Consider the following 26903-nt stretch of genomic DNA (forward strand, 5'->3'; position numbering starts at 1 on the left):
ATTCCCCCTGCCTCATTCAGTAACAACTATAGGCATCTCTAGTCATTGGACACCAGAATTCTTAACATTTGTTCTGCATCCCTCTGCAATATTAAGCTTTTATAGGCAGACAACCAATGTTTATACTGTTGTTTGTATTTTTCAATGGTATCGGTCCCTCGAGGTTCCTGGAGAGATCATCATGTATTGATATCCCGATTTAACTGATGTTGACTTGAGTTGGCTAGAATTGGTTAAATAACCAAGTTTTTAAGGATTTTTTGAAACCTAGGAAGGATTCCTCCTTTTTGATATTAAGAGGGAGAGAGTTCCAGTGTTTGGGGGCCAGGATTTGGAAACTACTGCCTCCTGCTCTAGAACATTTTTACTGCGGGATCTCAAGAAGTGTGTTGTTTTTTGGATCTGAGAGTCCTACTGGGTGTTTTTTTCTTACTGGTGATGTTCATATAAATGGGGGCTTAATTAGCGAGACATTTATGTGTGACACATAATGTTTTGAAAATAATTCTGGTCTTGATGGGAAGCCAGTGAGTCTCCCTCCTAATGCTGGATATGTGGTCGGATTTTTTTATTCCTAGTGCTGCCCGTAATGCTTTATTCTGCATTAATTGTAATTTGCTAAGGTTCGTATTAGAAGTTCCTTGTAGTAAAGCATTACAATAGTCTAATTTTCATAGAATCAGAGCGCAGGCCAAAGTAATACAGATTGTAGGTGTGAGGAATTGGCAGCTTAATGTGATTAGTTTAGATGTGTATGATGTGGAGGACAAAAGTACTGAGATATATTTGACAATAGTGAGGTTAGCATCTAGGTATACTCCTAATGTTTTTACTTGTTTAAGTACTGGAATCAACGTGCTGTCAATGTTGATTGCAGAGTAATCTGGGTGAAGGGTGCCTATTTTGGATTGGGAGCCAAATATTAGAATCTCTGTCTTCTCATTGTTGAGACAGAGGCTATTCAGGGCCATCCAGTTTTGGACAATGGCATATACTTTATTGATGGTCAGTGTGTCTTGGTCATAGTTACCAGAGAGCGTTTTGAGGATCTCAATGTCACCTGCAAAGTTGGTGTAGATGACAACCATATCGTCTAATGCCGAGAAGAGGAGCTTTGTGTAGGCATTGTAAACAGTTGGATAAATGCAGGTGCCTTGAGATTCACCAATGGGGACTGTTATGGGGTCGGCAGCATCTTTGCCAATGGGGACTCTGGATGTACTTTCGGCTAGAAAGGATTTTACCCAGAGTGTAGCATTTTTTGAGAAACTGAAGTCTTTGGCTAGAGTGGAACTCAATTTATCGTGATCTACAAGGTCGAAGGCTACAGATAAATCCAACAGCAATAGGATGCAGAGTTTCCCTGAGTCTCTAATGGTGTCCATCTGGATTTTCAAATCGATGAATGCCGTTTCCATACTATGGTTCGGCCTAAATCCTGATTGTCTAGCTCCCAGGAGATGGTTTTGCTCTAGATGGGTTTGAATTTGTGAGTATGCTATTTTGTCTATGATTTTGAGTAAGAATAGGACCGTAGTTATTGGTCGGTAGTTGGTGGACACAGCAGGGTCGAGGGTAGGTTTTTTTAGAAGCGAAGTGACCCAGGCTTCTATGATGCTAGCTGAGACCAAGTTGGTGCTAATGGAAGCATTGACGAAATTGGTAAAGATAGGGGTGAGGGAAGATGCACCTAATTTAAATAGGTTGCCTGAGAAGTTATCCCCTTTGCAGTTAGAAGCTTTCAGCTTGGCAATAGTGTTATTCACTAGTTCTTGGGACACTGGAGTGAAATGGAATAATGGGGTATTGTAGTCATTGGACTTAGTGGGAGTGTTACAGTGGGTATTTTTATCAGCTAGTATTTTTTTTTAGTGGTTATTTTCTTTTGTAGCAGCTCAAGTTTGGAGGCTAATGCATCTTGGATGGTAGTGCAACATTCTTTACTAGTGTTAGCTGGGATAGATGCTGGGAAAGGGTTTTCCAACTCTCTGAGGATAGAGAACAGTTCTTTGGAGTCCGATGGGGCGTTGCTGATACAAGTGTTATAAGCGTTGGCTTTGTGAGTAATAATTGCCGCTTTGTAGGTTTTATTTGCTGCATTGAAAGCATTAGCGGAATCTATGGTGATTTATTTTGTATGGATGTGTTCAAGTGAGCGTTTGATTCGCCTTAGAGATACTAGCGCTTCATTGAACCAGAAGGATGATTTTTGATCAGCATGTCTTGTTTTAATTGTGAAAGGGGCTAAAGAGTCTTTTGTAGTGCTAAGGCAATTATGGCAGGTGTCTGCCAGGAGGCTTGGATTATCACTAGTGATAAGGTTGGCTGTTAGGGCTTTACTTAAGATGGGGTTTAGGTTCTCAGCTGAGCGCTTACGAATGTTTCTCGTTTCGTAGGTGTCCATTATCTTAGTCTTAGGAAGGCATATTTCATTACATGTGAGGGAAAAGTTCACACTGTAATGGTCTGTCCAGACTAATGGTATGACTGACTCAATAACTAGGGTGGCATTGAGTGAGAGTATCCAATCTAATGTCCTACCCTTAATATGGGTCGGGGCATCACAAGTTGTGTAAAATGCATATCTTTAAGGGCACTGTGGAGGGCTTCAGCTTTATGGTCTTGGCTGTCATTGAAACCTGTAATCTGTTTCCTTCCAGACCTATCATTACCTCATGTTCCCACGCTTCTGCATTCTTTTGATTTGGGGAGCATAAAACCAATTCTACTAAATTATGATCACCGTACTCCATCCTGATTACTTCTAGGGACCTGGCAAGGGCGGACACGTTATATGATACGAAAAAATAATCAAGAATAGAAGATTGTTCCACTCTTCTCCATGAGGGCATTGCGGGTACATCACCTGGGGTTTGACCATTCAAAAGCTGGAACCTTTATTCCTCAAGTTCTCTTATCCAGGACATGACTTTTGGATTTGTCTTATTCGCTTTGATTTCTTCTTGCACCTTCAAATTGTACAGCTCTTTACCCATACAATTTATGTTTAAATCACCACACAAAATTATCATAGGTTCAGAGTACTGTATTTTGCAGTGTCAATTAGGGCGATTACCACCCTTACAAAACATTGGGGGTCATTACGACCTGGGCGCAAAGGGATACCGGGCACCGGTAATCCCTTTGCGCCCTATTCCGAGGTCCCTTTGCGGGTCCCTCCCTTAACGCCTGGTTTTACCAGGCGTTATGGACGGGACCCGCAAAGGGATACCGGGGTCACCGTTATTGACGCCTTCCCATTGAGCCCTATGGGGGCTCGAATGGGGGATGGCTTTTCAAATGGGGACTTACCGGTCCAGCAAAGGTCGGAATAGACCAGTAAGTCCCCATACTACCAAGTCGATGGTGGTACCAGTATTGGTGCTAGTCATGGCGCAAAAAAGCGCCATGACTAGCAGCAACCTCGGAATGAGGGCCATTGAGTCTTCCAGGTCACTGGATTCAAATACAAATTAACAATAAGTAAACTACCACTAGTCAGATCAGTAGTTTTCTCAATCTCCAATACCACTAACTGCATGTAATGATTCAGGTTTTTCTTCTTGACCACTTTCAGACATAAACCAGTTTTTATCAATGTCATTAGGCCTGTAGTAATTCTGCCGTTCACACTTTTTCTTGCAGGGTTTATAAAAAGAATGTATCCTTCTACCACAGGGGGGCTGGATAGCCAAGTCTCCTACAGACAGAGAATATTTTATTGTTCTTTCTGGAATAGTCTTTCTGTTATGGAATAAGTGACTAAAACCTCTTGTGTTCCAACTTCCAATAGAAATAGTTTCATTCAAGGGTTGTTATGAACATTATCGATCTTTGTTTGAGTTCAAAGTCCTTGACATCCAACTCCAGTTTTCTTCATCATTATTTTGGCGATTCTCCAACACTGTCCAGCTTTTAGAGTCCTGTTGTCTAGTGATTGTAACTTTTAACGGGAATCCATTGCTGTAACACTCTCTTTCAAGATCTTGACCTAGCTTTCCTCCATCTATTCACTTCATGCTAGCAAGACCACATTTCTTTGCAAGCTTATCACTCTCACAAGCATCATTTTTACCAAAGGGAAGGTGTCTTGTCTTTGTTTCTTGATTGTCAGACTGCTCAGACCTCATTTCACTAATACCGAACCCCAGGGGCCAAAAGGCCTCGGCTGATTCTATGAGCAGGGAGCAGATCATTTTAGAATTATTATGCAAGCATACGCAGTCAAATCGATTAGGAATACAGAATTCAATTGCCGCATTATCACTTGAGTCCAAGTCATGGAGCTTTGGTACATTTTGGAATAATCAAAACAAGTTTTAACAGTTCAGCATTAGTCCGTCCTCCACGGGGAGAATACTCTCCAGGATCTCTTTGGACTTCTCAGTTTTGCGCCTTCCTGAAGTTTCAGTTTTGATCATAATTTTAGGCTCAGCTCGATGTCCATCCTTGTTTGTACCAGGCTGACTTCTTTGGTCTCAGTCAAAGTAACCTTTTTTGGGAATTTCTAATACACTTTCTTTCTTTTTATAGAACCATCCACTGACCAGATGGTTGCCATGTATATTTGCGTCTACACCTGTCCATAGCCAGGCAGATTTCTCGTTCAAACTCTCTACCGCGGATACTTTAGAATTTCTTTTATCTCTGAGTAGAGAGAAAGAGTTCTTAGACATCTTTCCTCTAAGGTCAGGAATGTATTAGCTAGGTTTCTGTTAGTGGAGGTTTTGCCCGAGTTACATCTATGGGTTTATAACAGGTTAAGCCCTTCCCAGATGTTTTTATTGAGTCAGGTGGAACAGCAGCCCAAACAGGTTCTTCATCTTCATATACTCAGAGGTTTAATAGAACTTGGTCACTACTTAGATGACTTTTATCTCCAATTTCATCCAGGTTTACATCTTCAATTTGAGGAGTTTTTTTTAGCAAGGGCTCGATAACATTGATTCTTTCGACCTTGCTTTTCTCAGACTTTGCGGGACTTTTCGTGGGTCGGGCAAAGGCTCTTTTAGATTCTGGATAAAGACATGCAACTTGGGTGTTTTCAATATGTTCTTTGAGGTCATGTTTTTGGATTTTTTTAGTTGTTGCAGTTGTGCATGTTTATTGTTTCTGGCTATTTTGTTCTTTTTTTTCGTGAATTTAAAATTTCATAGGTATTATCATTGGTTTCTTCCTCCGTTGTCATTTCCTTAATCAGGTCAATGTCCACTACCAAAGGATTCTCTATTGAGGGTATCAGGACTATAGCTTGATATTCGGGAAATCCAGTGTTTGCTGGTGCATTTATTGCCACTGTTGGAACTTCGAGTGTCATAGTATGGGTCGAATTTCCGGTTTCTACTGTTAAGATTTTTTTATTTTTTCCCTCACTGCTGAATCTGTGGTTATGCCTTCTACTTCGCTGTTGTAAACATTTGGACCCGGTTGAGCTGGCTGAGGGAGGGCGTCATTATTAGGTCCAAATTCAACCGGAGGGGTAAGAGGTACTCTTTTAACGGCTTCCTTACCCCATTTCAAGATTTCTTTTTCTGTCTCTAGTTGAACTTTTTTATTGCCCGCAATCTCCGTCATGTGATCACACAGTAATTTCTGAAGGAGTCCTTCCAATTTAGTTTTCCCGATTTAATCTTTCTTGAATGGTAATATAAATGCCTCTATGTGTATCAATTCTGTATGAGCCATTGCCAGCAGAGTAGCCTGATCTTTATAGCTGTCAATTATAAACTCGTATAGTTTCAAGAACGGTGGCAGTCCTATTGCAAGGGCCGACATGAAGGTACACTGAGTCTGGAAGCTTGCTACATTTCTTAGATTATTACGGCTTGAGCTCCTATGACTACTTCTTTTATGTCTTATGTTCTCTGGTTGAGGCGATATTGATTCAGAGGATGAGTCTGTTTCAGAAGTTGTCAAACCATTTTCACCACACAGCCGTTGATGCTGATGCAAAGTACGTTCACCTGGGCTAGCAATTCTATCCTTTATGGGCTCATCCAGATACATTGCATCTATTTTTCTCAGTCTTTTGAATAATTCATTTTGCTTGCAGATCCAGCAATTAGACTGGCATCGAGCAAACTTCTCTTTCTTGAAGGAACTTTATTTCTCCCTTTTGCGATGGGGTGTTAATATGTTCTTCTGTTATATTAGAGATTGAGGTCACTCAGCGCCTTGAGATCATACCAATGATATACAGAGCACTATATAAATGCCAAATAACATAACATAAAATAACATAACTGTTGTGCAAGGAGTGATTGGCATGCATCTTAGCTGGGATGATGACGTCCACCTTTGGGGGGTCATGTCCTCTGCTTTTCTCGCATGGTCTGCTTCATTCGTTTGTGGACCCATTTTTCTTTAAATAAATAAATGTTTTAACCGGGATCCTCTTTTCGCATTCAAAGGTCAGCCGTGACTTGGTTTCTACTGTGTCAACCACATCGGCCGGAGCGCAGTCATTCAGACAGACCACCACAGACATTTACTCCCAGTGTTTGGCTCCAGCTGCATGGTTTTTGCTCCTCTTCCGAGCCGGGAGTTATCAGTAATTGACTCATTGCTGCCATGTTCTCAAGGCTCTCAAGGTTCTCAGACCCCAAAAGCACTACCTCCAGTGCAGATTTGGTGAACCTTTCCAATGGTGTTTCTCGATCTCGTTCCATCTCCGTTTCGTCAACTTGTAAGACTTGTTAGGCTTTGCAAGGCAGGTCCAGTTTGTCTCTTATCGGGAGTGGATGGATAGGTCCTTTGCCAGGAAAGGTGTTCCATTTGACACTGTAGTATGGGTCACGGCATGTCCCTTCTCATTTCTAAGAATGTTTAAGTGGCGGGTGTATAAAAGGGGGCTGTCAGCGCCGGTCCTTTCATCGGGGCATGGGGTTTAGGATTAAAAACGTTCTCTCCGTGTGTGTCATGCTAAGATCACCCTCCTTCGCTTTCGCTTCTGCATCATGGGAGATCTTTGACGTCAGGTCTGAGCTAAGGTGTTTACATTAGCTATTGTCTCATACTCAAGCTCAGACGCAGACATAGTTCTCACCGGGGTACAGGGGCTCGCAGTTTCTCCATACCTGGGTTGTAAGCAGGCTTGACTTCTTGTCCATTGGCTGGTATTCAGGCCAGGTTCCATCCTCGTTCTCAGAAGGTTAACGAGCACAAGGATTAACTCCAGACTCCACAAACTTCATGGACAGCTCAGACAGCCACTCTCTGCCACTCTGCGCCGCTCCACGTATAAATGGAGTGTTTATGATTGGCTCCACTTCCATCGACACACTTCCTCGACAAACGGGGATGAGAGACTGCAGCACAGACAGCCACTCTCCGCCACTCTGCACAACTCTGTCGATAGCTGGTGTGTTTATACTTGGCTCCACCTCCAATGACACACTTCCTCGACAAACTGGTATGAGAGACTGCAGCACAGACAGCCACTCTCCGCCACTCCACTGACACAACATTACATATACGGTATTGCCCCAAAATGATGGGGGGAAAAATGCTGAATGCGCGTTTACTGCGCATTCGTCTAGAACAAAAAAATCGAATCACATAATGGTGAACATGAGGAGCGGATGTTGCGGGAGTGTCCCATGCTCCCTTTGTTCGGCATTATGGGCTTCGGGGGCTGCAGGGGTGTCCCCCAGCTTCATGACATTGGAAGCGGGGGACAATAAAAAAAAAATAAGAAAGGCCCCTGCACTCCAGCTTCAACCCACGTTAGTGGGACGGAACTGACACCACAGGGAAAGAGGGGAGTCGGCAGCACACACTGAAGTGTGCCACCGAATGGGTAAGTAGGGGGGAAGGTGTAGGTGGGTGCAGGATCCCAGGGAATGTGATCTATGTGATCAATGCGCAGCTTGATTTTGCAATTCGATACCATTTCGTTTTTACATAGATCAACATAGACACTGGCACAGAAAATAGCTCTACTTTCTATCGGGCCGCCGCGGCTGTTATCCTAGCAACCTCATTTATAATGTAATTACTAGATCAGGTACTAGACCTAAACTAAGCCCTGAAATATCTACAATGCCGAGCTACTGCGTAAGCCTAAGGCTTCACTGCACTGTGAAAAGAACAGGTCAGATACAAAAATAAACGCAAAAAGGTTTGAGGGTCCACAGAAATGGAAGGAAAGGTGCAGTAAAGAGGAATTTTTCCTGACACCATCCACTGCGAATGATATAATATAATGTGATATGATATGGCATTTATAACGCGCCTACACACAAGTGTTTCAAGGCGTGAAGTGACTTGGGTGAGCCCCAAGCAATGTCCTTGCAGCATCCACCCTTAACATTGTCATTATCGCAAAGACAGATGGCATCGGCAGAAAGAAAGCAAATCCCCATTTTGAGGCTTCTCCCCACCACTAAAGCACATCCAGAGAAGAGTTCTTCTTCTGGATCTCGTTTCCAATTGAGCCGTGTACTCTTCTTGCGACCTATCTTTCAATTGCAAACTCAACGGCGCACCAGTTCCATCAAAATCTTACCAGTATTTTACCTTGCCACACAGTTAGGAATTTGTTACCAACCTTTGCAATGGCCTGGGTGGGAGGCGCGGGGTTCTGTTTGCGATAGCTATTTCTGATCAATGTGCCAAGTAACCTCATTTAAAATAAGTGTTTGTTGCTGCAATATCGGCACCCCGGGCTGCCCTGCCCTGTCTTCCATTGTACTGTGGGCGATCCGACAATAACTGAAAGAACTCCAGCATTGATAGTTTCGTAACCGCCCCTGGAACATCTTCCCTCTCAGAGACCAGTGCCAAATTATCAGCCATAACTTGAACTACAAGTCAAACTTGTGGCTGAAATAGCCACATTTCACTCACGTCCTCCGCTGAGGAAGATTAAGCCGCATGGTCCAACGCTTAGTCATGTCTAGACCGGATTGTGTGGAGACCCCTCTAGCTAGCCAAACAAAATGCTCCCCGGCATCCATGAAAGCTGTGCAGCACGCAGCTGTTAATTTCAGCTCTGGCACAGGCTGAGTCACCACATCACCCCGTTCCTCGTCACAGTTCACTGGCTCCCAACTTAATATAAGGCTCCCATGTAAACGCCTCCGAAAACCTGTCTGACACACAATATGTTGGGTTGAAGCAGAACCCTCACAGCAACAGAAACATTCACCCTTAAACTACAAGCAGTGGTCGAAGTGGGCGGGAGCAGTCGCGAGCAGTGCTCCTCTACTTCTTTTAATTAAGTGTTACTGTTCCTATACTTTAATTTTAAAAAGATACCGTTCCGGAATGGTTTCATTTTAAAATAAAAGTGTAGGAAGAAGTTGAAACTTGCACTTCAGTGCACTGCACGTTCCATTAAACAGCAGGCACATGTGTTTTGGAGTTTGTATTTTGCGTGGTAGGGGGTGGTGCTGGGTTTTGTGGGGAGCGGTGCAGGACAGTAGGGAACATAGTTCTTTTCATACACTTTGTCGACTGACTACAAGAAACAGCAAGAACTACCAATTCGTTCACAGGAGTTCCCCCAAAGATCTGAACTTTTTGTCCATGAAATGTGTTTACCCCATCCGTCTACCTTACAGCCATAACACAAGATGCATGTTTTCAAGACATATCTCACTCACCACATTTCCTTTCAACTGCCTGCTGGGCAACCACCTTTTCAAGTAAAAAGCCTCAGAGTGCACCACTGGCCCTGTTGCCCTCTCCCTTTGAGCACCTTCCTGGCTCTCATACCCTACTCAGCATCCCATCCCTTCTCTTCCCATGGCCTCTTGCTTCGAGCATCTAATTTGCCCCACGGGCTGATGGCTTTTACTAGTGAGCTACCAATTGCACCCCAAATTATGCTAGGTTCTGTGGTAAAAATGTGTCCTGTCCAAATGCCTGACAAAGGTGCTTTGGCTCTTGTTTATGTATGGCTTAGTGAATCTGCAGGTCTTTCCTGTGCCAGAGGGGCTAGTCGATGTACCCGGTGATAGCACTCTGGATACAACTGATACCTCCGCTGAAAGCAGTGATGACAGTGATGAGGAATCTGTTGACATTTCGGTGCCTGATACGAAATCTAAGGCTACGTTTTCTAAAGTGGCTCAGGAACTGCCTGTGAAAGTGTCTACGAATAGTAAGAGACCATTAATGGACCCTGTTCCTGTTAGCTCTGTGAATGAATGCCTCCCGTGGATACAGTTTACCATCTCAGGCAGCACTAAGAAAACTAGAAAGCTTATAAACCGAGGTAAACTGCTCAAGATTCTTAGCGCTCAACTCCCTCTGAGAATATTAAAAAGCGGGGACTTTAAGTTTGTTGAACCCTTCCCGAATATGTTCAGTCGAGTACACTGTTACTCTGAAGCTGTGGATTGCCTTGTAAGAGACCATAAGGAGGAGCTGAAAAGGAGCGGATATCTGCTTGATATTAGTGAGGTGGGAGATGATCGGCTGCGTATTAAGGGTGATCCTGATTATGCTAGAAATAGTGACCAGGGTAAGAGCCCTACGGTGGGTAATGATGTAATAAAATCCCACTGGGAAAGGCTCTGTTCCTTTCCACCACTAGTCCAAAATAATCGCTGAGCTGATACTACTATTATATCATGGAATACTAGAGGACATTGTCATCTTCTTGCGGAATCAGCTTCCCATGACCTCCTCTGTAATGCACAAATTGTTTTATTACAGGAAACCTGGCTCATGCAAAGGGCGGTTTTTGATGGCTATACGGCATATCACAATCTAGCAAGAAAAGGAGATAAGGGAAGGCTCTTTGGTGGCCTAACTATTCTGGTATCTATTGTTGCTAACTCACATGAATATGTATTGTTTTCTACTAATCCTAATGTACTGATGGTAGAGGTGCAGACGAATTATGTTGATTAATATATATGACCCCCCTGCCCCCAGGCAACGACCATGCTGTTGCCATTCAACAGACTATTTATGAGTGCTTGTTTGACAAATGTATCTCTGGGGGGGGTGATGAATATTATACTGCGACAAGATCTTAATTCCAACATCCTGCTATCTAATATGGGGGAAATAACGAAAGCTGAGAGGTGGAAAACCTTCATTAAGGATACTGAATCATTGGTGATGAATGGATGTAGATATGATAAGTCCACAACTTGTGGTACATGGACTAATGGTCTGTATGCATCTACAATAGACTTTATCTGTATGAGTGACAAGATGTTTCATAGCCTTACTGGCTTTGAGCTACTGGAAAATGAATTTAATGACCACTCTCTGTTACAATGTACGGCTACTCTGGACATCAGACCTGCTGATACAGATGCCATAGGAGGGATCACTATCTCCAGCCATGGAAACAGGGTTGGATGGTCTGATGCCAATTTAGCTAAGGCATAAAATGGTGTGGTGACATATCAATAGAGCATCTGACAACTCGCTCTGCAGATAACATAGTGAGATGGCTGTCTAAGCATCTATATGGCCTTATGCCTATTGGTGGGAAGCTGGGACCCTGCAAGAATGGCCTTAGTAGAACGAGAGTGTATGATAAGTTTATAAGGGATAAGAAAAGAGAGATCCGCAGAAAGCTGCTGGCATGTGATTCTAGTGTCCTGAGTCCCGAGTTGCTTCATAGGGCTAGGAGAAGGATAAGGAACACCTACCGTAATGAGATCAGATGGTACCTGGCCTCTGATAAGATTAATTGGCAACACATGGTCTGACTCCTTATTGATGCTGATACCAGGAAATTCTAGGCTAGTTTTAGATCTCTTAGCAATGCAGGTAATTCGAAGCTTACGATCCCCATTGATAGTCATATTTGGGCTAGGTTTATTGCAAATAAATTTAAAGGTGATATGACTAAACTAGAAAAGAGACCTATACCTAATCTGACCATTTTGAGGGAGAATATTACATGGGTAATTAAGAATCTAACATTTTCCAGAGCACCTGACCCTTTTGGCCATTGTAATGTCATAATAAAAGAAAACCCTGAAGTCTGGGCTGATATATTGGAGATTGTATTTCAAAAAGTCATTGACACAGGTACGATGCCGAATTCCTGGAAGATGTCCAACATCATTCCGGTTTTTAAGAGCGGTCCTCGTAACCTACCGGAGAGCTATAGGCTCCTGGCACTTACAGATGTGCCTAGTTAGATCTTCTGCACCTTAATTCTCCATGAAATAACTAAATGGATTGATAGCAAAAACATTGTGGACAAGGCTCACACAGGCTTTCGTAAAGGCTGCTCGACAAAAGATAACATCTTTATAGTGAATACACTTATTGAGCAGGCCAATGGTAAGGATAGGCTACCTTTATATATGTTATTTGTAGACTTTTCCTCTGCATTCGACTCTGTCAAACGCAAGAGGTTGTGGTCGAAACTTGAGTCTTTTGGTATGCCCCCTCATCTCTTCTATGTTTGTAAGATGATTTACGATGAAAGTAAGGCCAGGATTTGTTTGGACAATGCGGGTGCAATGTCTGAACCTATTCCTATTGCAAAAGGTGTAAAACAGTGCTGAGCACTAGCATCTACATTTTACAATGTATTTATGGCTGAGTTTGGTGGAATCTTCAAAGAAAAAATGAACGCTTTTACCAGAATTGGCTCTCATAAAATTGGGTGGATCTGCTATGCAGATGCCATTATTATCTTTGATAATACATATAGTGGAATCTGTAATAGCGTCAGAGCCATTTGTGAATATACCAAGAATAATGGTCTAAAAATCAATCTGAGTAAAACGCAATTCATGGCAGTGGGCGGAAACTGTTGTAAAAAGTTGGGTATTCAGTGCTCGTTGGGTGTGATAAAGAAAGTAAATTGTTACAAAGATCTGGGCCACGAGTTATGTGGGGATAGAAGGAAAATGAATCTGATGGTACAACCGAGTAAAAGATCTAAAGTTATGGCCACCCTAACAGCAGTCATGTCCTTCTCCAAGAAAACGGCAAACTAATTTATAAAAGCAGAAGCTGTTGCCAATGTTTCTATATGCTCTGGAGACATCCTTTTCTGATTGGTTTGACTGGGCAGATGTGATGGAAGGCATAATATGGCGTAGATTACTAGGCCTTACTAACTATACCCTGGTTCAGGCGGTTCGGCTTGAAATGGGGCTTATCTCTCTGTCCACACAGATTGATCATGATAGAGCTGAGCTCTATGTGAAAATCAAATTTGCTCCATATCTTCAGGAAGGTCTGGAGGGAGGCAAAATGGACGCCGTGAACAAATTTAAGGAGAAAAATCTGCAACTTTTTGATAAAATTGGTTGGTCACCTAAACAGGATCATGGTGAAGGGGCGGTGTTAAAATCGCTGAAGGATGTCATAGAGAAGTGGGATTGGGTGGCCAGTCAAGAAAAGGATTCCACCACAAGCTCTTCGTGTATGTTTGCTAAAGTGCCTTTCACATTTAAAAAGCCCCAAAGCTATTTGAAACTGATGCTTTGCAGGCTAACCATAGAATATTCCTGGATATTAGACTTAATCGTCTAAATGTACTGCATGTCCGGGGATCATGGACTGATTTACCTGTTGAGAGAAGGACCTGCAGACTATGTGCTGATGATTCTAGGGTGGAAACAGCTAGGCATGTACTCACCTACTGTCAGAAGATGAGATCGACTTGTGACAAATATTTTGCCAAATTCTATTATGATCAGATGTATATTGAAAGTGAAATCTTTTGGCTGAGGTGCCCCTCTGGGAGGAGTGATAGTCTGGTTATTGCAATTACCCAGATTTGGAAGGTGGCTAATGAATGCTTATGTAAATTTGAAGAGGAGGTCAAATTGTTGATTGGCCTAGATAGTGGACCTGAATTAGGTTGCTAGGATTGGTAGGTGTCCTTTCTGAATAAGCTTTGGGGCCTGGCTTTGGTGCCTTGCCTATCGGGCATTGTGTGTGCAGTGATGGTACTATGTTCAGTTTCCCCCTTACTTTTGGCAATTAATATTTGGGTTTCCAACATATAAGCTTGCAGTGCTATTAGCATTTTATATTTGTCTGGTTTAAGTTTTGCTCAGATTTTTAAATCTGCTGGGTTTCCCTTTTATTGTTATGATTGTCTTGTTGTTTTTTTGCTTTTTGTTTTACCATATTAAGTCTGCAAGCCTCATTACGAGTTTGGAGGCAGCCGTGCCCTTAACAAGGGCACGGCTGCCTCCAAACTTGGGTCCGAGTCCGGGTTCCCTGAATGGGGAAATACCGAGCCATTCCGACCTTGGAGGGCCCGGTAGTTCCCCATTCAGGGAACCCGGGCCCAGACCATTCCCATTCCTATTTGAGCCCCCATAGGGCTCAATGGGAATGGGGAGCATGCTAACAACAGGCTTGTTAATGACGGGTCCGTTGTTAGCATGCTGGGCCGCTCGCGGGACCCGCTAAGGACGTCTGGTGAAACCAGGCGTCCAGAGCGGGTTACGCGAGCAGACCTTGTAATAGGGCGGTAAGGGGTTAATGGCTCCAGCACCTTTACCAGCGCCGTTCACCCCTTACTGCCCACCTCGTAATGAGGCCCTGTGTTTTTCTTTTCTTTACTGTTGAAATATTGTAATTTTATGAATTGCTGTTATGTCATTTTGTATTGATGTGTTTTGAAATAAATGTGTGAAAAGGTCTATGAACTATAACTCAATAAAACATTTTTTTTTAAAGTATGGCTTAGTGCACCCCACTCTCAAGATTAAATCTCAAGGGATCTGGGCATCCTGTGTTGCCCGAGCCCAGTCAGAGCCCTTCTCTGCACTACCATGAATGCTGATATGTTATGTCATCTGTTTGCATCCACCATCCCTTTTCTATCCCCTTTTCCGATGAGTAATGTTACATTTCTGCTTGTGCGCACCACCTACCTTCCAAACCTGTATGATTAAATGCCTGCATCTTCCTTTCTCCCTGTCTTCTTTTCGCATGTCTCTATACGTTGTCTGGACAGGTTCCTCACCTTTTCTCCATCCTCTTCACCATTCACTGCTCTCCCACGTTTCTTGTCAATGACCCGTCCCGTGTCCCGTGCCCTTTTTATGATGGTTACCATAGCAGGTTGGCAGAATAAACCCTTTCACCCTACCGAAAGTTATTTTTAATTGGTCTCCCTCTATTTTGCCATATTGTTTTTGTTGTGCTTCCGGTATCCCCTTTTTAGTCTTTTAACCTGGTACATATAAAACGGGATTGCCTTCTTTTAGTGTAACATAATAATTCCTCCATTGCACCGTGCTCTGACGCACATTTGGTTCTGGTCCATGCTGCATAAAACAGAACAAATGAATAAATACAAAATGTGTATACAACTAGAGTATGCGGTTGGTTGTTGTTCATGTTTAGACCCAAAAGCTATCATCTGATGTAAATTGTTGTCTAGACATGCTGGAATGCCTATTCCCCCCTGCGTGCATATTCACTCTTGTATGGCAAAGAGGACAAGAATGTCCCAAACGCCCAATGGCTTCCATTATCAAGCTCAGCCTTCGAAGCACTGGGTATTTGCTTAGGCGTGGTTTTCTATAATCTTGCTGTAGAACTGGTTTGAAGGACAAATTAGTGCACTTTGGTGCAGGTGGGCCATTTATTGGTGTGCTAATCCAGCAGGCATAGATAACCCAACTGCGGCATATTGTTGGACCACTACGTTGAAGTCCAACAGTATCTGACATGTTGATGGTGTTTCAGCTCATGCCCATTTTTTGGATGCTCGTAGGCAGTTCAAGTCCCCAAATATCAGAAGCATTTGTTAATTGGAAGCGACAATAATTTGTATATAAGAATGGAATGGAATTATAGAAAACCTGACCCCATATTGCACCATGTCCTACCTCGTAGTGTGATGGATGAAATGACATCATGAAAAACAGTGGAGAGAAAATAGGGTGCTAACAATAGTAAAATGAAACAAGCCTTATTGTTTTGGACTTCTATGACAGCTTCTGTATGTTTTGCTTTACGTGAAGCAACAATGAAATATTCCATTGCGCAAAAAACACTGGGCGCCACCTAGGTATAAACAGGGTCTTACTTTCATGTCATGGGTGTCATGGGTGTTCAGGGCACATTTTTAAGAAGATGAAAGCAACATATTAAGATTGGTAAACCTAGGTCTATGTATTTAAACAAAGAAGAGCACAGGGTTACTCCCGATACCAATGTAGCTGGACCTCTGCAACTCCTGCAGAGAGTGATCGCCCCAAAAACACGATACTGTGGGTTTTTAAGTTAAATATAAAGTTTGGTATTCCCACAGTTAAAATAACTTAATAGGATAACAGAGGATTCAGATAGTTTCAAAATATACATTGTGGCATTGAAGAGTTGTAATTGGGGTTGGCTTCGGTGTAAAGCCGGTATATTTGCACAGGATGTTATTTGAAGTGGAGCCAATTAATATGCTTTCCTTTTATATAAGAACATCAGATACACGTGATCTAAGTATGTCCATTGGAATGTGTGCTCATATCGTCCAGTTTCTTGCTGGTTGTGTCTTTGTAACTGTATGTGCATGCACTGAAAATGTACATGATTATCGAATGCACTGCTATCTTCACCAGACCTCGTGATTGATCAACCCCTTTCCTGACTTTTTCCTTTCAGAACATGGAGATGGCTACCCTTTTGATGGCAAAGATGGACTTTTGGCACATGCCTTTGCACCAGGTCAAGGAATCGGAGGGGACTCTCATTTTGATGATGATGAGCACTGGACATTGGGCGATGGTCAAGGTAACTCTTACCTGATACCAGTTACTGTACTTACCACTGATGCTGTCCACAACAGAATTTAAATGAGGGGCAGGAAGCAGGACGTTAAACCACAGCGGAGACTCAGTTCTCGGTAGTGCAGTGAGTGTTGTGTGTCGATACCAGTGTGTGGAAATCCTATGCTGACCAATCCACTACCAGCCATAAAATATTTTATCTAACGCGTCTCATACACTCCTTGGAAATGTAACACTTCTCATACACTCCTTGGAAATGTAACACGTCTCATACACTCCTTGGAAATGGCCGTCAAAGATATAGATATTGTTGAGAAGAATTCAATGTTTAGTATAAACACCTAAACATGTCACAGATTTCACTGTGCGAGTAATTTAATGTCCAGTGCCTAAACCTATTTTCCTGACAACGTGTTTATAATTTGGTGAATTGAGATACTTGTATACTCTACACTCCGGCCGTGTAGTGCAAACATTCTTTCATTCTTAGGAACACCTTCTAACACCATATTCACAACGAGGCGGGGGATTTATTCCACTACATAAAAGCCTCTTGTACAAGCCAGAGAGTGATGAGAAAATAGAGCAGGACAAAGAGGAAAGGTAAAGTAACTGATGAAAGAGAGAGAGAGAAAGAGATAGAGAGAGAGAGAGAGAGAGAGAGAGAGAGAGAGAGAGAGAGCACTGTGATCAATAAACAACCACTTTTTTGTGCTTGCTATGTTGCTTGAAAATAATGCAAGCAGCAACGTGAGCGACAGCAACTGGTGCAGATAGGGTTTAGGTTCACATGTTCCATGATAGCGATGCACTGTATGTGGTGCCTTAAATGATTGACAGATTAGCTGCAGTTCTTCAGGTTGAATCACCCACCGAAAATAAAGCCCTGTGATCTCGACTGATGTTAGGATGATTAAATGGTCGCATCTGTGGGGCCCATTTCTCACAGCACTATCCATTCCCTCACAAGGCAGGTAGCAGGACTGGTGAATTTCCAGACATGCCCCCTGTATTAGTGCTAGCAAAACGTGTAAGGCCTAATTTACACTCTCCCCTTCCAGGGCGTTTTTTTAGTAGCGGCTCGTGAATTTGTTAATTGGAGGGGCATAAATGTTTCTCACAAATATATGCAAATGAGGGAGCCCAAACCAAGCAAGCGGTATTCGGGGGATGTTCACTCGTTAAAAAATGTTTAAAATATTGTCTTAAAATCGGGTGAAAAGATAGTTTTTGTAGGGTAACACATGGAAAAATACATTGAAAAATACAATAGATTCAAGGAGCATTTTACAGCTCATTTTCTTGATACATTTGCACACAATATATGTGAGCAAAAACATTTTCAGGTTGTCTGTGCCCGTGGAGACAGCACAATATATGCCAGTGTTACTTAAAAGGCCATACTCCTGTTTGCTTTGCCAGTACCAAATGCCATGCCACAGTAAGAAAATATGTCCAGAATGGATCCACCAATATGGACCAGATCCATGTATGAACACTCATCATGTTGCCTTCAACCTCGATGCCCAGTAAACAAAAAGCCATGCCACAGTAAAGAAACGTGTCTAGACTGCACCCATCAATTTGGGCCAGTACCACCTAGGAACACTCATCATGCTGCCTTCACACTTGATGCTCAATACAAAATGTCATGCCAGAGTGAAGATTTGTCTAGACTGGACCCATCAATGTCAGCCAGCACACCTTTGGAAGTCCCATCATGATGCCTTCATCCCTGATGCCAAGTAAAAAATGCCATACGACAGTAAAGTAATATACCCGGACTGGACCCACCAATGTGGGCCAGTACCACTTAGGACCACTCATCATCCTGCTTGCAACCTTTATGTCCAGTAATAAATGCCATGCCACAGTAAAGTAACATGTGGAGACTGGACCCATCAATGTGGGCCAGAACCACATAGAAACTCTCATTACGCTGACTTCTTCGTTGATGTCTAGTAAATCAAATGTCATGCCATAGTAGAGATTGGATCTACTAATGATGTATGCAGCTTAACAAGAGTTTCTACGAGAATAGCACAACGTGTGCCAGTACCATGAAGGAACTCTCATTATGCTGCTCTCACCCTTAATGTCCAATAAAAAATGTCATGCCACAGAAAAGCAACATGTCCAGTCTGGACTCACCAATGTGGCCCAGTACCATGCAGGAACTCTCATTATGCTCCCTTCACCTTTGATAACTGTTGTGGGGTAAATAAGGTCAGTCCCCCTTAAAACTAGGGACCACTTTATGGAAGAGAGGCAGGACATAGGCATGGGGATGAGGGAGGTGGAGGAGGGGCTAGCAGGGCCCGGGAACAGAATGTAGAGAGGGCAATAAGGAATGGTTTCTCCTACAATGACTCCGTAGGAGTTATTGAGTGTGTGGGGTTGTAAAAGACAAAACAACTGGTGACGAGTGGAAATGGCCCTGTGTACTCTAAGACAGAAAAGAGGGCAATCCGCCCAGTTACGTCTGCGGATCCCAGCCACAGGTATATTGAAAGGGCAATCCGATGATGAAAAAGAGCGAAGTCCACCCAATCACGTGTGCCAATCCTGGCTACAGGAAAATTTGAAAGGCAATCATCCGCCCACAGAAAAGAGGGCAGTCTGCCCAGTCACTTCTGCCGATCACCGCCACAGGAACATTGAAAGGGCAATCTGCCTAGTATAAGGAGGGCTAGCGGCCCCCAGGAAAGGTGGCAGTCCACCACACAAACGTGAAGCAGCAGCCGCGGGAGAAGACGCGGGAGAAGACGCGGTAAGCTGTGCGAGGAAACTGGCAGTGCGCCACAAGGTGGGGAGACAGGGCAATACGCCCAACAGTAATGCCGATCCCGGCAAACCCCAGAGGGCAGAAGGTACACCCTATCCCGCCATGCACAGGAATACACAGGCACCGCTCCAGTTACAGAGGGCAATTCCGCCTTGCATGCTATGTCGGCAATCTGCTGCAAGAAGTGAGGAGGTCAACCACTGCTGGAGGTGGACGATCTGCCCCGGTAGTGAAAGGCAATCCACCCGGGTGAGGGTGAGCAGTCAGCTCACCTGTCGCTGCCGCACACGATACAGAAGGACCCCTGGAGGTGCAAGTGAGGCAAGGGCAGTCGCCCCAGTAGTGAGACGAAAGAAAAGAGGACAGCCCGCTCAGGTAACGATCCTCCATGGTGAGGTACCGATGCCACACCCTTAAGGCAAGAGGAAAGGCCAGTCCGCCCACTAAATGTAAGCCAGTCAGGAAAGCAGCCAATCTCGGCTCAGAGACAAAGAACGGGTGCCAGGAGCCTGCTGGGCAGGAGGAAAGAGGACAAAGGGCAATCTGCCCCAGTCAAGCTGCCGATCCGGCTTCCAAGAAGCACCCTATCTGGAAAACACAGACATGAGCAGATGAGAGGGCACTGCACCCGCCCTCCAACAACCTGATTGGGGGCAAGAAACAGAAAGGGTGCATTTGTTACCCATTAAAGGGGACTATCACTGGGCATACCAAACCTAGGCAGTAAGGCAGCCCACTTGGGTGGCTAAGGAGTGCAAAAGGGGATAAGGGCATGGACAAACAAGCATTCATGCCAAAGATGAGGGCAACAAAGGAAAAACGGCACGAAGGAGGATGAGGAGACAAGAGACAAATTGGGAAGTAGAAATGGCAGAGAGAGGAGTAAAGGGAGACTCCCACAAGCGAACAGAAGATACTCGGAGGCAACGAAAGTAACACAATGAACGGGGAGATGGTGGTATAAGTAAAGAAAGATGACAGAAGTAGAGTCATAGAACAAATGCAAAGAGATAAAGGGGATAAAGGTGGCAAGGACAGTATGCAGGATGAAATAACAAATTAAAGATTTGCTGATGGTACAAAGAACATGGGAGAGTACAAGAGCAGCAAAGTGGGAAACAAAAAAAAAGATGCAGGTATCAGAGATGGACAATAAAGTAAGCATTGGGGAAAAGGGAATAGTGCAATTGGGCACAAGAGAAGATGATTTGAAGAGACCAAGGAAACAGAACTATATCAGGAAGACGAGAATGTCTCTGGCCCAGGGTGTAGCGGAAGGAGTAAAGGGGACAGAAGAAAAACAGAAGGCACAGCAGAAGAATGCACCACAGGGGAAAGTGACCACCAGGAAAGAAGAGACACCTAGGAGAAGTTGGCAGGAGGGGACAACAGGCAAGAAGCAGACGTATGAGGAAGGCAGTGAATGGCCACAAGTATCCAGAACATCGGCAGTAGTGACCCCAAAGGAAGAGGTCACCCTGGATAGAGGAGATGGGAAGGTACCCCAAATTCAGGGTGGAAGGAAAGGGGGAAAACAGCAAACGAGATCAAGATGCATACCAACATGCCAACCAGAAAGACGCAAAAGGACACCATTCCCACAATAATGATAAGCAGGAGGGAGATGAGGTGGTATAAATAAGGTCAGTCCCCCTTAAAACCAGGGACAACCTTAAGGAAGAGAGGAAGGACATGAGCATGAGGATGAGGGAGGAGGAGGAGGAGGCAGCAGCAGGACCTGGGAACAGAATGTAGAGAAGGCAATAAAGAAGAGTTACTCCTACAATGGCTGCGTAGTAGTTATTGAGTGTGTGGAGTAGTAAAAGACGAAACAATTCCAAGTAAGAAATGCTGTGCCAGAGCAAGCAACATGCCCAGACTGCACCCACCAATGTGGGCCAGTACAAGCAGGAGCTCGCATTATGCTGCCTTCCCCCTTGTTGCCCCAAGTAACAATTTGTCCAAACTGGACAGACCAACTTTGTGTGTCCAGTTTGGATAAGTAGTCCACTCACCAAAAAAATAATTCTTCCAGGCTGATCTCCTACCTTACTCTACCTCCCTCCAATAAGAAGCCTACGGCTGTTGCCCAAGTGGCACACACACATCTGCTAATTCTGGGATGATATCTAGTGGATTCACCTCCAGCTTGTTGCTTTTACCTCCACTTTACCTCCAACAATCAGTGAATTTACTGCATGGTCCTTCTGACGGCAGTAAATCCAACAACAACCCCCATGGAGCCTTAAGGGGAATTAAATAATGGGGTATTACACTTCTCTACCACCACTTGTAATCCCGTGGGAAGGCCACAGGACCAACTGGTGGTAACGGTAAATATTTTGGCAATCATTTGGCAGATTTTCCTCCGAGTTACCACTATTCTCGGATTGAGGCCCTAGGTATTCCCTGCTGACTGGAACTTTGATGGATAACATGATTTGTCTTTTATTAAAACATTAAAGAAGGCCAATTGGCAAACCTCAGACATGACTAACGTAATTGGTCAATATCTGGGCACACATCTACATAATTTCTACCACATTTCAAAAACTGTAAACAAAAGCTTTTACTTACCCTAAGATTAGTATCCTGTGCCTTCCAGGAGTACTGCTGTTACACATCTGGAAAGTATTACCCCGATCCACCGCCCACCTTAAGTCTTTTGTTGGTGGCCAACAGTATGGCTGGACTGCGAATGAGAGGATGGGCAGCCGGGGAGAGGATGGTGGGCCTTTAGGGTAAGAAGTGAACCGGAGTACTTGATGCCTCAAAGGGCATTTGGGAAGTAGGGAGCCACAATTTGTCAAGGCACGGACTAAGAAGGAGTGTAGGAGAGTATTGGTGGAGAAGAGAGGGTTTGGGGGATCCCCAAAGACAAGAGAGGAACATGGGTGGGAAATGGGAACATCAAGAAGGCGGCACCAAGGATTAAGCGGGATGGTCAGACAAAAGAAGGTTGGCAGACAAGGGACTTAATAGTGTTCTGCAAAAGAGTGGTCCGTGAAACCAAATGTATGGGAAAAGTGACAGATATGTTGAAAGAGTAATGAGGAAAATAGGGTAAGAGAGTTATTTTGAAAGATAATGTTGCATAGGATGTAGATTCAGAGCTATAGTTGGAAAGCTGGTCGCAACATTGTGATGACTGATAAAAAGTACAAATTTACACACTTACAAATTGGCTAATGCAATTAAAGTAGTGAACTTGTGATGTAGTTCAACCCAATAAAAAAAGCATGCCTCATTACATGTGCATTAATGTACTATGCTAAATGACATGTTGCAGTGGGTAAAAACTTCATGCTGTTTCCTGCAACCCAGATATAGCCAATACCGCAATATTTTTTTAAAAAACAGTTAATGAAAATGTTTCTCTTTCTCTTTTGTTCCCAGTTGTAAAAGTAAAATTTGGAAATGCAGATGGGGAATTTTGCAAATTCCCATTCCTGTTTGGAGACAAAGAATACAACAGCTGTACTGACGCCGGGCGTAGCGACGGTTTTCTCTGGTGCTCCACAACGTACAACTTTGATTCTGATAAGAAATATGGCTTCTGTCCACATGAATGTAAGTAGGCCCTCACCTTTCTCTGCGGCTTTCACTTTCACTTAGTGGTACCGTGATTAAATTCAATGTTTTATGCTGCATTGGTCAGTGGTCAAAGTGTACGAAAAGAAGTAGTGGAAACAGGGCTCAAGTCGAGGGTACACGGGTGGACGGTGTCCATCCACTTTTTTCAGAGGGTGGACTCAGTCCCCCCAGCTAAAATGAGAAAAATTAAATGTCCTCTTTGAATTCAGGACTTAAAGCTGACCTCGGAGATCGAACTGCAGTAGTCAGGTTTGTGAGACAGACACGTCATGCTGCACTCCGAAGAAAAATAACAAACTAACATGCACATCTTTTAACGTTTTCAAAAACAGTAGTCGACGAAAATATCCTCTCTTGGTTTTGTGTGTCTGTTGATTTTATGAAAGGCAATTGCCATATGTCCTGTGCAATTTGTGTGGTTATGCAAAGCTAATTTAATGAAATGTGCATACATATTTCACCATGATATGGTAATTTCTGGCAGACACATCCCACTGCGTTTGTTGATGAGTCCCCCCACTTTAACTTTTAGGACTTGACCCCTGAGTGGAACTAATGTTTCCTCCTGGCCTGCCCCCGCTCCCCACAAACCCCATAGTCACCCCTCTTCCCACGCACAATACAAACTCCTAAACACATGCACCTGCTGTTTAGGGGAACGTTCCGTGCAGTGCACTGAAAGTGCAAGTTTCAACTTCTTCCTACACTTTTCTTTTCAAATGAAACCATTCCTGAACGGAATCTTTTTAAAATAAAAGCATAGGAAGTTAGGAACAGTAACATTGAATTAAAAGAAGTAGAGGAGCACCGCTCCCGCCCACTTCAACCACTGGCATTGGTAGGAGTAAAGGCAGGCAGCCCCATGCTCTTTTGACAGCCGCAGTTCTATTGAAGGGATTGTTAATCACTTAACTAAATACAGCGCTGAAGCTAGTTTTGTAGCAGTACTCTAATGTGGCACCCCACCCCCCAGGGGTACCGGGGGAGGAAAGTGCGGGTGCCACATTTTGTTGACTCTCCTTGGGCGCTGGCAGTGCTATGGAGGGCATATCTCTAACCCTTACAAGTCGTAGAGCAGTGCTGGACTTTCTTCTGGGTGTGTTCTTGTCCTGATAAGTACTGTGACTGTGTCTCCTTTGTGTGCATTTGTGTGGTCTCTTCCTGTGTCAGGGAACGATCCCCCGAACCACTCACAAAGCCTTTGGAGAGATTGTTCAAGGAGATGCTTAGGGCCACTACCCTAAGAGCCAGTAGTCCAGACAGGAGAATTTGCAGGGCTTCCAGACCATTTCAGGGGAACACTTGACTGGAGCTAATGAGGCTTTTGTAGATTTCCCTTTTTTGAAGATTTCTTTAAAGGGCAGAGATTGGATGCTGATAAAGGCTGATGGGCAGAGGGATGGTGGTGGCATTTTACAACAGAGGTTGACTATGCAATGATATGTTCCACACCTTTGTCAATTTCAGGGCCTTACAATTCTGGAGGGGGGGGGGAAGGGGACTAGCGTGGTCCCTGGTAACCCTAGTGCTGCTATTTCTCTCATGATGTTACATCTGTCATTGGTCTTTTTCAGGGCTTTGTCTAGTCTAGTGCTGTCACACAGCGTATTGTGGCAGCTTTGCTCATTTGTGTTAGGTGTCTCCAGGTTTTAACCACTGGCATTCCGCAGTGTAGCTTCCTCTTTCCCGAATAACTATTCTTTTGTGCGCCATTTTGCATTATCCTCCTTTCATACTTTTGCGTTTGCACATCTTCCTGTGGGTTCACAAAATCCAGTGCACACTCAGTGCACGTGTTGCACGATAGCGAGTGACTTGCGGTTCATCGCTGTTCTGTGCATCTATAGTCGCTGGCTTGGAGGCATCTTTATTCCCTGCCAAAGAGACTTTAATGAGGTGCTATTGAATTGGTTGGTGAGTTTGGAGGTCAGTTGTTCGTTTAGTTGATGGTAACTTGCCACTGAGTGTTGTGACTTGGTCTTATTCTTGTGATTTGAGTGATCTGTGTGTAGACATAAGATGTAGTGCATGGTTTATATGTGACTTTGGCTCTTTATGATATGATTGTAACTTTCCACTGCTTTGCCATCACATCTCCTACATGTAATATGTCTAGACATTACAATTGCAAAGGAGTAGCTAGTTGAGTATCTTATGTTTGTTACCTTGGAAAAAAGACTCTGTTAGCAAATCGAAATGCAAATTATGTGCTGCCATGATGTTGTGTATTGTTAACCCATTCTTGTCGGCGACACAGTTGTGTGTGAGGTTGATGTCTATGAGTAATATGGTTATGCTGGGTAGGATTTTTCTCTATTTCCTTTCAGTAAACCCTTGGCTAGAAGTGAGCATATTTTGATGGGTTGATTAAACCACATTGTTTATTTAAGGCTGGATATACTGGTTCATGATATTGTAGCGGTTCAAGATTATTTCATTGAATGTCGGGAAAGGGGTGCCGGTTTAATTTCTCCCTGTCATTCTCCAGTAGTGAATTTCTACTCTTGATCAGTGAGTGTGGTCTGTTGAAACTTTGGTGACCATATCACATAATACAGAGCTTTGCTAAGTGGGGTGGATCTTGGTGTCAGACTTATTCAAAAGCCTCCTTGGGGCTCTTTCTTTTAGTTGATGTGGCTTTCAATTTGGCCCATCGTCCCTGATTCTTCACCAGAGTTGGATGCATCGGGTGTACAGGGGCTTGGAGATTTGATTGGTGTACCTCCTTGTCATTTTGTTCTGTAATTTTTGCTTTTACTCAACTAGTTTTCCCTTTCCAAACAATTTTTGGTTGTTTCTTTCTATTTTCTTTTATTAATTTAGGGCCCGATTCATGGAATTATTTGCAGAGGAAATAGGGAACTTGCGTGCCAAACCGCATGCAAAATCCAGTTTGTCAATTCGTGGACTCGAATGTGCGTGACTTTACTTGGAGTTCGTGCAGGCTCAGCACATCTCTGTGAGCCGTTGAGTGCCTTGTGCGAGACACCATGCAGAGCATGGGTGTGGCTTGCACAGAGGGCTGGGAAGCAGGTGGAACACAGAATATGAGGAAGAACATGCGAACAATTGGGCGTTACGAGGGACGGCCCGCAGGCTGTCCCTCGCATGCCCCCAATTGTGCCAAATGACACAGATTCATGGAACCACCCGCGCAGCCTCTTGGCATAAAAATGGGCAAGCAAATCCCTCGATCACTACACAACAAAAAGGCAGGCGCAAAGCCACTTGCGAATAGGAATTGCAGTACAGAGGTGGGCTTGCATGTCAGATTTAGGGCAGCGTGTATGGAACCTGGCTTCTGATCTAACTTAGGGATGCGCATACGCAGTGTCGGGGTGCCGGCAGCAACAGTTACAGGGGATCCTGTACAGGGTCCCCGAATGCAGGACTGCTTGCGGGGGATCCCAAGCAGTGTTTGAAGGGTGCGTGTATTCGCCCAGGGAGCACGCAGAGGTAGCTGTTTGGGCTGTTTAGGTTTTGCACGGGAGCGAGTCAGAGGCATTCTGGCCGTGACTTGCAAATACAGTTACTTTGCGCTGTAAATTCCAAGAATACGCGGGCATACATTCATTATTCTGCACGAAGGCTCGAGCAGTGTCGTTCTCAGAGACTGGCAATTGTGGGAGCAATGCACACTTTTACATGAATCGGGCCCTTTATTTGTAACTTGCTTTGTTGGCTTACTTTGCTGCACTACGCTACAGCAAGACGTTTTCAGCGTTCTGCTCAGATGTTGTGTCTCCATTTTCTTACGTGTCTTTAACAACAGTTATTCTCCATCCCCGAGCCACCTTTTAAGAAATGTTTGACTTTTTTAAATATTTAATAACGTGATATAT

At 43.9% G+C, this 26903-nt stretch overlaps 1 protein-coding gene across 1 annotated transcript in view; it reads left to right on the forward strand.

The window, feature by feature from the left end:
- Positions 1 to 26903, forward strand: part of MMP2 (matrix metallopeptidase 2) — a 388440-nt gene that overhangs the window by 113578 nt on the left and 247959 nt on the right. The window contains exons 4-5 of the mRNA XM_069639633.1: positions 16558 to 16686; positions 22864 to 23037. Of these exons, the coding sequence (XP_069495734.1) occupies positions 16558 to 16686; positions 22864 to 23037 (303 nt within the window). The remainder of the gene's footprint in view (positions 1 to 16557; positions 16687 to 22863; positions 23038 to 26903) is intronic.

Source organism: Ambystoma mexicanum, chromosome 1q (assembly GCF_040938575.1).
Source record: "Ambystoma mexicanum isolate Mex_15411 chromosome 1q, UKY_AmexF1_1, whole genome shotgun sequence".
Taxonomy (NCBI): Eukaryota; Metazoa; Chordata; class Amphibia; order Caudata; family Ambystomatidae; genus Ambystoma; species Ambystoma mexicanum.